The following is a 12785-nucleotide window of genomic DNA, read 5'->3' on the forward strand; positions in this document are numbered from 1 at the left end:
ATGGTTCTGCCTGTGAAGCAAAGGGAAAGGGGGATACCAAGTCAGTTGTCCAACTGTATGGCTTCAACTAAAATGTGTCTTCCTCATTTAACCGGTCTGAATCAGAGAGGTGGAGGGGGGGGCTGTCTTAATCAACATCCACGTCTTTGGCGCCCGGGGAACATTGGGTTAACTGCCTTGTTCAGGGGCAGAACGACAGATTTTTACCTTGCCAGCTCGGGGATTCGATCCAGCAACCTTTCAGTTACTGGCCCAACGCTCTAACCACTAGGCTACCTGCCGCAGTCCATGTGCTGTAGTGGGTTTGATTTCACCAGATCCAATTTCATATCTTCCTATTGTGTCCTCCTTCTACGGGGCCGGCTATATTTAGCTGCACAGAGGGAAATGATTAAAAACTAACTACTTTCTCAGACTCTCTGTGACACCGTTTCTATGAACGGAACACACAGAGGCAGCATTTTTCGGTGATACCAATTACCCCACCGAAGACATTATTTTAACAGACTTTATATGGACAAATAAAACTCTGAAAAAAAAGGAATGTTTTACATCTTCATAAATCTGAGGGTGGTTTTAACCTCCCAGCCTTGGAAATGTATCAACTTGCAACCCAAGGCTTTTACTTAAAGATAAAGCTAAGAATAGGGTTGCAAAAATTCTGGTAACTTTCCCAAGAATTCCCTGGTTTTCCAGAGAATTCTGGTTGGAAGATTCCTGGATTTACAAGGGAATAAAGCAGGAAATATGGGAATCCTTCAACCAGGATTTCTGGTAAACCAGGGAATTTTGGGGGAAAGTTACCAGAATTTTGCAACCCAAATTCTAAGAACATTAACAACTTGATAAGATCACTGTAATAATACGGAAGAACATGAAACTGATTCTACAAGAATGAATATCGCTTCCTAAAAACACGACCTTACGGAACAATCCTGGGATACAGTATCTTTTCAGATTTCACCGACAAATTGGCCAACACAGAAAACTAAAAGGCATAGAAACTGTAAATGACGTGGTTACAGGAAGTAAATGTATTTCCATGATAGAATTTAAAAGTAATTTGACTGAACAAAAATATAAATGCAACATGAAACAATTTCAAAGATTTTAAAAGACTGGACTGGCCCTCACAGTTCATATAAGGAAATCTGTCAATTGAAATAAATTAATTAATTAGGCCCTAATCTATGGATTTCACATAACTGGGAATACAGATATACATCTGTTGGTTACAGATACCAAAAAAAAGTAGGGGTGTGGATCAGACACCCCATCAGTATGGTTTCTGGACATTGGCGGGAACTGGAACACGCTGTCGTACATGTCAATCCAGAGCATCCCAAACATGCTCAACGGGTGACATGTCTTGTGAGTATGCAGGCGTTGGAAGAACTGGGACATTTTCAGCTTCCAGGAATTGTGTACAGATCCTTGTGACATGGGACCGTGCATTATGCTGAAACATGACGTGATGGCGAAGGATGAATGGCACGACAATGGGCCTCAGGATCTCATCACTGTATCTCTGCGCATTCAAATTGCCATCGACAAAATGCAATTTTGTTCGTTGTCTGTAGTTTATGCCAGCCCATACCATAACTCCACCACCACGGGGCACTCTGTTCACAACGTTGACGTCAGCAAACCGCTCGCCCACACGACGCCATATTGAAAAGGGGATTCATCTTTGAAGAGCACACTTCTCCAGCGTGCCAGTGAAGGTGAGCATTTGCCCACTGAAGTCGGTTACGACGCTGAATGACAGCCTAACTCATAAGTCATGTTGTAACCCATAGGCCTATATAATTAAGGTGGAGTACACCTACTCCATAAATCAGGGCCTGGGCAACTCCAGTCCTCTGGGGCCTGATTGGTGTCACACTCCCCCCCCCATCCACCTCATCTAGCAAACACACCTGATTTAAACTGCATTTTTAACTGAAGATCATGATTAGTTGATTATTGGAGTCAGGTGTGTTACCTGGGGCTGGGGGGAAGGTGTGACCACCAAATCAGGCCCCCGAGGACTAGAGTTGCCCAGGCCTACCATAAATGACCAATTCATGTTTTTTTTTGTTTTTTTTAGCCTGGGCCGGTGGCAAGTAGTGTCAGAAACCACTGCCTGCTCTGCTCTGGGGTGGGAGTTAAGCAGGAAGTTGCAGTTTTAAATGGCATATGTGCCTTGACACGTCGCTGCCATCCCCGCTGCATCAAACAGAATACACACTACTGCCATCTTCCTCCTGCAGGCAGACAGACTCAGTCACTCACTACAGTTTCTAGTCCCGTCGGCTGAATACTAGGGTTAAATACCTCAGTCAGGGGATTACAACGACAAAACTATGAATTCAACACCTGGTGAAGACAGAGGTTCCAGACCATAGGGAAACTTCAGGATGGCAGCTCTTTCTGCTCTCTGTTGTAGCATTATGTCAGTCAAAGTGTGGACTGTGGAGAGAACTAGATGACCCGGTTTCCTCCCGGTCATTGACCCACTCCGGCCCAGGGTTCCTCAACAATTTATCATCAGGGACTGAGGAGCTGTAGTTCATCTTGGGAGGTCCGCTTAGATTGAAACTGGCACTTCAGAACTGCCCAACTGGTGTCAGTCAACTACCCAAGAGAGTGGTGTCCGTCAACTACCCAAGAGACTGGTGTCCGTCAACTACCCAAGAGACTGGTGTCCGTCAACTACCCAAGAGACTGGTGTCCGTCAACTACCCAAGAGACTGGTGTCAGTCAACTACCCAAGGGACTGGTTTGCAGCAACATCTCAGGGTTTGAGAAAACACTGCTAGCCTCTGTCTCCTATCTCTTCTCAGTCTCTCACCGCATATCATATGTCCCTTAAACGTAAGACAGGTCCAATCCCATCTGATGTAGTAACATCACATTAGATCTGGGTGCTTGCAGTGGCAGGCTGTGTGTGTGGAATGTTTGGGTCTGGGGCATATCTGGCATTTCCGTGTGGTTTTGGGGTCTAATGGGGTCTAATGCGCGCTCTCTCTCTCTCTCTCTCGCCACGTTAGTTAGTGGGAGCCTGCTGCATTTCACCAAATATGGGCATGTCAGAGGAATGCGGTGTAGAGCCTAGACCTCGGAGCATCTCCTTGACAGTTAGTCTCCTCATGGACTAAACTAGTCCAGCTCCAAGAAGACACTGCCCACTCACATTAAACATCTTCAGTGAAATCTTCCCTTAATTCCCTTTAAGACCTTTTTATTTCACCTTCCCGTAACTATTTTGCTTATATTATGCGTCACACGCAAAACAACATCTTCTAGTGAAATATTACCTTCCAATCTGCTTTCTACGCACGTCATGGTTCCATGGCAACAAACAACCTGCTGAATGAATCATGACATAGTTAAATCATTCAAATCCATCTACCTAGTGTCCCGTGAGAGGGCATGATATTGACCAGGATTCATCAGCTTTCTAACATTTGAATAAGTGCTGCTCTGGTTGCTGTTTCCACTAATCTCGTCGTGGCGTCCAGCCCAGCCATTCTACCCCTGTGGGTTGGGCTGGGTTGCCCAACTCTGGCCTCTTCAGCTGGCCAAGAGCACAAGGATGACTAACAGGTAACCACCACTGAGGAGGAGAAGGGACACAGCAGTCCATATTGGGTGTTTTTATGGGGGTAAAGTAGTAGACCATCTGTCAGGGGAGGAGAATCAGCGCTGAGCTTCGTATTGTCTCTGGCACATCCCAGCTAGCTAATACCTTAACATCAGTTAACGTTCTCTCAGTGTCTAAAATACGCACCATCTTACTTTTAGATAATGTCGAGGCATTCTAGCCTGACGTAGGTTCTCTCAAACACTTTCAGTAGGACATGACGTGGTATAATATGCAACATATTCTTAACTTCTGAACTCTGTAGAAAGTGCTCACTTGAGGTTATCATCAACAACACATATGTGAAGTGTGGTAGTAAATCTCTGGCGCTAAGCAAACCATATTTAGCATTGTCAGGTGGCTGGCTAATCAAGAACATCATGGTCTGGCATCTTTATCACTGGGAGAGAGAGGAGAGGACTGTACAGTGAGATATGGAGACAAAAGCTCCTCAGAAAGCTCTATGAAAGGCTGAGGAATAGAATAGAAGATCCCTTCATCAAAAAGAGAGATATTAATGCTACGTTGTACAGAACCAGGATAGACTATAGAGATATTAACGCTACGTTGTACAGAACCAGGATAGACTATAGAGATATTAACGCTACGTTGTACAGAACCAGGATAGACTATAGCGATATTAACGCTACGTTGTACAGAACCAGGATAGACTATAGAGATATTAACGCTACGTTGTACAGAACCAGGATAGACTATAGAGATATTAACGCTACGTTGTACAGAACCAGGATAGACTATAGAGATATTAACGCTACGTTGTACAGAACCAGGATAGACTATAGAGATATTAACGCTACGTTGTACAGAACCAGGATAGACTATAGAGATATTAACGCTACGTTGTACAGAACCAGGATATAGACTAGAGACATTAACGCTACGTTCTACAGAACCAGGATAGACTATAGAGATATTAACGCTACGTTGTACAGAACCAGGATAGACTATAGAGATATTAACGCTACGTTGTACAGAACCAGGATAGACTATAGAGATATTAACGCTACGTTGTACAGAACCAGGATATAGACTATAGAGATATTAACGCTACGTTGTACAGAACCAGGATAGACTATAGAGATATTAACGCTACGTTGTACAGAACCAGGATAGACTATAGAGATATTAACGCTACGTTGTACAGAACCAGGATATAGACTATAGAGATATTAACGCTACGTTGTACAGAACCAGGATATAGACTATAGAGATATTAACGCTACGTTGTACAGAACCAGGATAGACTATAGAGATATTAACGCTACGTTGTACAGAATCAGGATAGACTATAGAGATATTAACGCTACGTTGTACAGAATCAGGATAGACTATAGAGATATTATACAGAACCAGGATAGACCATAGAGATATTAATGCTACGTTGTACAGAACCAGGATAGACTATAGAGATATTAACGCTACGTTGTACAGAACCAGGATAGACTATAGAGATATTAACGCTACGTTGTACAGAACCAGGATAGACTATAGAGATATTAATGCTACGTTGTACAGAACCAGGATAGACTATAGAGATATTTACGCTACGTTGTACAGAACCAGGATATAGACTATAGAGATATTAATGCTACGTTGTACAGAACCAGGATAGACTATAGAGATATTAATGCTACATTGTACAAAACCAGGATATAGACTATAGAGATATTAATGCAACGTTGTACAGAACCAGGATATAGACTATAGAGATATTAATGCTACGTTGTACAGAACCAGGATAGACTATAGAGATATTAATGCTACGTTGTACAGAACCAGGATAGACTATAGAGATATTAACGCTACGTTGTACAGAACCAGGATAGACTATAGAGATATTAATGCTACGTTGTACAGAATCAGGATAGACTATAGAGATATTAACGCTACGTTGTACAGAACCATGATAGACTATAGAGATATTAACGCTACGTTGTACAGAACCAGGATATAGACTAGAGACATTACCGCTACGTTGTACAGAACCAGGATATAGACTATAGAGATATTAACGCTACGTTGTACAGAACCAGGATAGACTAGAGACATTAACGCTACGTTGTACAAAACCAGGATATAGACTATAGAGATATTAATGCAAAGTTGTACAGAACCAGGATATAGACTATAGAGATATTAATGCTACGTTGTACAGAACCAGGATATAGACTATAGGGATATTAATGCAACGTTGTACAGAACCAGGATAGACTATAGAGATATTAACGCTACGTTGTACAGAATCAGGATAGACTATAGAGATATTAACGCTACGTTGTACAGAATCAGGATAGACTATAGAGATATTAACGCTACGTTGTACAGAACCAGGATAGACCATAGAGATATTAATGCTACGTTGTACAGAACCAGGATAGACTATAGAGATATTAACGCTACGTTGTACAGAACCAGGATAGACTATAGAGATATTAACGCTACGTTGTACAGAACCAGGATAGACTATAGAGATATTAACGCTACGTTGTACAGAATCAGGATAGACTATAGAGATATTATACAGAACCAGGATAGACCATAGAGATATTAATGCTACGTTGTACAGAACCAGGATAGACTATAGAGATATTAACGCTACATTGTACAGAACCAGGATAGACTATAGTGGTATCTGTATTCTGTAGACAAAGTGTATGTCAAGCAAGGCGGAAGATGGAGGGTATTTTTCCTCTACTATACACAGTTGGCCTATATAGGGGTCGGGGCCTATATAGGGGTCGGGGTCTATATAGGGGTCGGGGTCTATGTAGGGGTCGAGGTCTATGTAGGGGTCGGGGTCTATGTAGGGGTCGGGGCCTATATAGGGGTCGGGGTCTATATAGGGATCGTGGCCTATATAGGGGTCGTGGCCTATATAGGGGTCGTGGCCTATATAGGGGTCGTGGCCTATATAGGGGTCGTGGCCTATATAGGGGTCGTGGTCTATATAGGGGTCGGGGTCTATATAGGGGTCGGGGTCTATATAGGGGTCGTGGCCTATATAGGGGTCGTGGCCTATATAGGGGTCGTGGCCTATATAGGGGTTGGGGTCCGATCATGTTGATGATGAAGAAGAAAACGTATCCACTTCCATCTTCTCCTGACATGTGCTGAACTCCCAAAATACTGTATCAGCAATATTTTGGGAGCGTTCCTATTCTAGGGGCCCGGGGGGCGCACAGTGACGGTAAATAGTGGTAATTTTCCTGACCAAGTTTCCCGGTGCCGTTCCGGAGTGTTCCCTGAGCTGCAGATGAAAAGGCCGGAGGACAATGAGGCCCACCGCGTCAGACTAGTATAACCAGGGTAACAATGACAGGAAAACACTACTACAACCCAACGAACAGGTGTCAGTCACACAATTCACACTGGAAAAATGGACGCACGCAAGAATAGTCAACACACACACACAGAAACTGGGATGTTCCCTCCCTTTGTCATCGCGTGGGGGTCCATGATTACACGAAGAGAATTATTCTGATTTCAAACATCTCATCTCCAGAAAGCAACCAACTACACACAAACACAGTGCCTTGGTCTTCATCTCAGCATCATCTCCTCTTCATCAATTTGGATTGAAGAGAACTGATAAGCGGGGTTTGGTAAGTGGGTTCTGTATAAAGCAGACCCAAAGCTAGGGTCCGGGTTAGAAGCTAAAGGCCAGGGACTGAAGCAGCACTGACAGTCAGGCAGAGTGTGTAAAGGCCTCTTACACAAGCAGCCTAATCTCCAGTATGATCAGCCAGTGGGGTTGGTCGCCAGTGTCACATTCCCCAGTGACGTGCGCACACACACTAAACTGTAAGGGACTTTCTCTAGTCTATGTTCTTCCGTTTCTTTCTTTCCCAATCCATATTTGTCTACTAACCTTCCCCTCTCACTCACTGTTCTCACTCACTGTTCTCACTCACTGTTCTCACTCACTGTTCTCACTCACTGTTCTCTCTCCCTCTCCCCCTCTCTCCCTCTCTCCCTCTCCCCCTCTCTCCCTCTCTCCCTCTCTCCCTCTCCCTCTCCCTCTCTCTCTCCCTCTCTCTCTCTCTCTCCCTCTCTCTCTCTCTCTCCCTCTCTCTCTCTCCCTCCCTCCCTCCCTCCTCTCCTCTCCTCTCCTCTCCTCCTCCTCTCCTCCTCTTTCACCCTCCCACCACTCTCTCCCTCCACCTCTCTCTCTCAGCTCTAGTATTAGCCTGGTCAGGGACAAAGCTCATGCTGGCAAACTTGCAACATTGTGTTAAATATTCTGGGCCCTCAGAATTTCCAGCACCAATGAGATTGAGACAGACAGACACTGCTGTAAGCCATTTGTGCAAGGGATAAGAAGTAACTAGGTAGGCTTATTTTAAGATGTTTCCACCGGATCAGAGCATGGCATTCTCTCCCCCTTTCATGCTGAGTGGTTATCGAAACAGAGAGAGAAGGAAAGATGAGGAACTATTGTCATTCTCAATGGATGTAAAAACAGACTTTGTCTACTTACTTTGAGAAGCTCCATAGTGATGGTGAGTTGAGACAATCAGAAATACTACCAGATACCAAAACAGGTACATTTAGAGGCCTCAAACTAGTCCTACTTCTACATAGGTAATCAGGTGAGTGTTCCTACTCAAGATTGACAGGAGCGCTCAAAACAAAAGACAACTAATAAATGGAATGAACTAAACCAGTGTAGCCTAGGTTGAGCGCTCTGAACAACGTGTCCACTCTGACAATGACAACGGTAAGACTGGAATAGTAATATATTGGACGCGTTAATAGACATTACCGTAACCAAACAAACATTGTAGATTAGAAATGATGGTAATTAATGGAAAACGTACTACTGGTGATAGTGGTGAGCCAACCCTGAGGCCTCCGCAATGGACTAGTCCACTCAGACAGGCGCGAATCAGACAGGCGCGAATCAGACAGGCGCGAATCAGACAGGCGCGAATCAGACAGGCGCGAATCAGACAGGCGCGAATCAGACAGGCGCGAATCAGACAGGCGCGAATCAGACAGGCGCGAATCAGACAGGCGTGAATCAGACAGGCGCGAATCAGACAGGCGCGAATCAGACAGGCGTGAATCAGACAGGCGCGAATCAGACAGGCGCGAATCAGACAGGCGCGAATCAGACAGGCGCGAATCAGACAGGCGCGAATCAGACAGGCGTGAATCAGACAGGCGCGAATCAGACAGGCGCGAATCAGACCTCAGTGTGAGGTTTACTCTGCGGTAGGGTGGGGAAGAGCTAGGTAGGCTAAAAGAGATAAGGCTACCAAGTCATCTCTTTTTCCAGGCAGGTACCACCGATTACATCACCACTACACAGGCAGGTCACTCAACCTACAAGGACATTATGAAATACTACTCTTCCCACTCACCTTGCCTCTGCATGAAACCATAAGGCAAGAGAGGCAGTGCTATAACCTGGTTACAGACGCAGCTAAGGAGCTGTTAACTTGTTAGGTAGGAAGTGGAAGTAGCATGGCTGCTATGACAGCTCCTTACCGATTCGTCCAGGGCGAAGCGCAGGCAGCCATGTTCGTACAGCACAAAGAACCTCCGCTGCCATTTCTGCAGGGAGAGAGAGGAGCATCGTTACAACTACATCTGAAGACCTGTTTAGGAACAGCCAATAATCTAATACTGTATGTCTGTAGGTCACTAGGTAGCCTAGTGGTTAGAGTGTAGAGGCGGCAGGTAGCCTAGTGGTTAGAGTGTAGGGGCGGCAGGTAGACTAGTGGTTAGAGTGTAGAGGCGGCAGGTAGACTAGTGGTTAGAGTGTAGAGGCGGCAGGTAGGCTAGTGGTTAGAGTGTAGAGGCGGCAGGTAGACTAGTGGTTAGAGTGTAGGGACGGCAGGTAGACTAGTGGTTAGAGTGTAGGGACGACAGGTAGCCTAGTGGTTAGAGTGTAGGGATGGCAGGTAGCCTAGTGGTTAGAGTGTAGGGGCGGCAGGTAGACTAGTGGTTAGAGTGTAGAGGCGGCAGGTAGACTAGTGGTTAGAGTGTAGAGGCGGCAGGTAGGCTAGTGGTTAGAGTGTAGAGGCGGCAGGTAGACTAGTGGTTAGAGTGTAGAGGCGGCAGGTAGGCTAGTGGTTAGAGTGTAGAGGCGGCAGGTAGGCTAGTGGTTAGAGTGTAGAGGCGGCAGGTAGACCAGTGGTTAGAGTGTAGAGGCGGCAGGTAGACTAGTGGTTAGAGTGTAGAGGCGGCAGGTAGACTAGTGGTTAGAGTGTAGAGGCGGCAGGTAGACTAGTGGTTAGAGTGTAGAGGCGGCAGGTAGACTAGTGGTTAGAGTGTAGAGGCGGCAGGTAGGCTAGTGGTTAGAGTGTAGAGGCGGCAGGTAGACTAGTGGTTAGAGTGTAGGGACGGCAGGTAGGCTAGTGGTTAGAGTGTAGGGACGGCAGGTAGACTAGTGGTTAGAGTGTAGGGACGGCAGTTAGACTAGTGGTTAGAGTGTAGAGGCGGCAGGTAGACTAGTGGTTAGAGTGTAGAGGCGGCAGGTAGACTAGTGGTTAGAGTGTAGAGGCGGCAGGTAGGCTAGTGGTTAGAGTGTAGGGACGGCAGGTAGACTAGTGGTTAGAGTGTAGAGGCGGCAGGTAGGCTAGTGGTTAGAGTGTAGAGGCGGCAGGTAGACTAGTGGTTAGAGTGTAGGGACGGCAGGTAGGCTAGTGGTTAGAGTGTAGGGACGGCAGGAAGACTAGTGGTTAGAGTGTAGGGACGGCAGTTAGACTAGTGGTTAGAGTGTAGAGGCGGCAGGTAGACTAGTGGTTAGAGTGTAGAGGCGGCAGGTAGACTAGTGTTTAGAGTGTAGAGGCGGCAGGTAGACTAGTGGTTAGAGTGTAGAGGCGGCAGGTAGGCTAGTGGTTAGAGTGTAGGGACGGCAGGTAGACTAGTGGTTAGAGTGTAGGGATGGCAGGTAACCTAGTGGTTAGAGTGTAGAGACGGCAGGTAGGCTATTGGTTAGAGTGTTGGGCCAGTAATTGAAAGGTTGCTGGATCGAATCCCCGAGCTGACAAAGTAAAAATCTGTTGTTCTGCCCCTGAACAAGGCAGTTAATCCACTGTTCCCCGGTAAGCCGTCATTGAAAATAAGAAATTGTTCTTAACCTGTTAGGGCTAGGGGGCAGTATTGACACGGCTGGATAAAAAAACATACCCGATTGAATCTGGTTACCACTCCTACCCAGTAACTAGAATATGCATATACTTATTACATATGGATAGAAAACACCCTAAAGTTTCTAAAACTGTTTGAATGGTGTCTGTGAGTATAACAGAACTCAAATGGCAGGTCAAAACCTGAGAGATTCCTTTACAGGAAGTGGCCTGTCTGACCATTTCTTGAACTTCTTTTCCATCTCTATCTTTTACTAAGGATCTCTGCTCTAACGTGACACTTCCTACGTCGTCCATAGGCGCTCAGAGCCCGGGAAAAAACAGAATGTCGTCATCCCAGCCCCAGGCTGAAACACATTGTCGCCTTTCTCAAGTGGCCGATCAAGGGACTCTGGGCTTAGGCGCGTGACCCGATCGCCCCCGCCTTTGTGATTTTTTCCTCTGTTTGCCGAAAAGGAGATTCCCTGTCGGAATATTATCGCTTTTCTACGAGAAAAACGGCGTTAAAAATTGATTTTAAACAGCGGTTGACATGCTTCGAAGTACGGTAATGGAATATTTAGATTTTTTTTGTCACGAATTGCGCCATGCGCACGACCCTTCTTTACCATTTTGGATAGTGTCTGGAACGCACGAACAAAACGCCGCTATTCGGATATAACGATGGATTATTTTGGACCAAACCAACATTTGTTATTGAAGTAGCAGTCCTGGGAGTGCATTCTGACGAAGACAACAAAAGGTAATCAAACTTTTATAATAGTAAATATGATTATGGTGAGTGCTAAACTTGCCGGGTGTCTAAATAGCTAGCCCGTGATGCCTGGGCTATGTACTTAGAATATTGCAAAATGTGCTTTCACCAAAAAGCTATTTTAAAATCGGACATAGAGTGCATAGAGGAGGTCTGTATCTATAATTCTTAAAATAATTGTTATGCTTTTTGTGAACGTTTATCGTGAGTAATTTAGTAAAATGTTAGCGAATTCCCCGGAAGTTTGCGGGGGTATGCTAGTTCTGAACGTCACATGCTAATGTAAAAAGCTGGTTTTTGATATAAATATGAACTTGATTGAACAAAACATGCATGTATTGTATAACATAATGTCCTAGGGTTGTCATCTGATGAAGATCATCAAAGGTGAGTGCTGCATTTAGCTGTCTTCTGGGTTTTGGTGACATTATATGCTAGCTTGAAAAATGGGTGTCTGATTATTTCTGGCTTGGTACTCTGCTGACATAATCTAATGTTTTGCTTTCGTTGTAAAGCCTTTTTGAAATCGGACAGTGTGGTTAGATTAACGAGAGTCTTGTCTTTAAATAGCTGTAAAATAGTCATATGTTTGAGAAATTGAAGTAATAGGATTTTTAAGGTTTTGAAAATCGCGCCACAGGCTTCAAGTGGCTGTTACGTAGGTGGGACGAATTCGTCCCGCCTAGCCCATAGAGGTTAACTGACTTGTCTAGTTAAATAAAGGTTAAATAAATAAATAAACAATAACTGGATGACATGACGACCCTGCAGTGGACCCTCAGGCCTACATCCACTGTATACAAACACTACCGACGCAGGATCAAAGTCCATTTCTCTGACTATATGATCATAGGTCTGTATTGTTTCAAGCTCTTCCATTACGCCCCGAGCTTACTTCCAAAATGGATTTTTTTTAAACGAGGAAAACCTCCTGATGGTCCAAGTTCACTCACCCCCTCTCACTACGGGGTTCTCACCACCTCTCTCACTACGGGGTTCTCACCCCCTCTCTCACTACGGGGTTCTCACCCCCTCTCTCACTACGGGGTTCTCACCCCTCTCTCACTCTGGGGTTCTCACCCCCTCTCACTACGGGTTCTCACCCCCTCTCTCACTACGGGGTTCTCACCCCCTCTCTCACTACGGGGTTCTCACCCCCTCTCTCACTACGGGGTTCTCACCCCCTCTCTCACTACGGGGTTCTCACCCCCTCTCTCACTACGGGGTTCTCACCCCCTCTCTCACTACGGGGTTCTCACCCCCTCTCTCACTACGGGGTTCTCACCCC

General features: G+C 45.4%; 1 protein-coding gene across 3 annotated transcripts in view; it reads right to left on the bottom strand.

Moving 5' to 3' along the window:
- The window catches only part of LOC106578848 (myosin phosphatase Rho-interacting protein), a 77887-nt gene that overhangs the window by 56515 nt on the left and 8587 nt on the right, over positions 1–12785 (bottom strand). For all 3 annotated transcript variants that reach the window (XM_014158056.2, XM_045702354.1, XM_014158057.2), the window contains exon 3: positions 9137–9202. In XM_014158056.2, coding sequence (XP_014013531.1) covers positions 9137–9202 — 66 coding nt within the window. The remainder of the gene's footprint in view (positions 1–9136; positions 9203–12785) is intronic.

The sequence above is a fragment of the Salmo salar genome, chromosome ssa19 (genome assembly GCF_905237065.1).
Source record: "Salmo salar chromosome ssa19, Ssal_v3.1, whole genome shotgun sequence".
NCBI classification, from domain to species: Eukaryota; Metazoa; Chordata; class Actinopteri; order Salmoniformes; family Salmonidae; genus Salmo; species Salmo salar.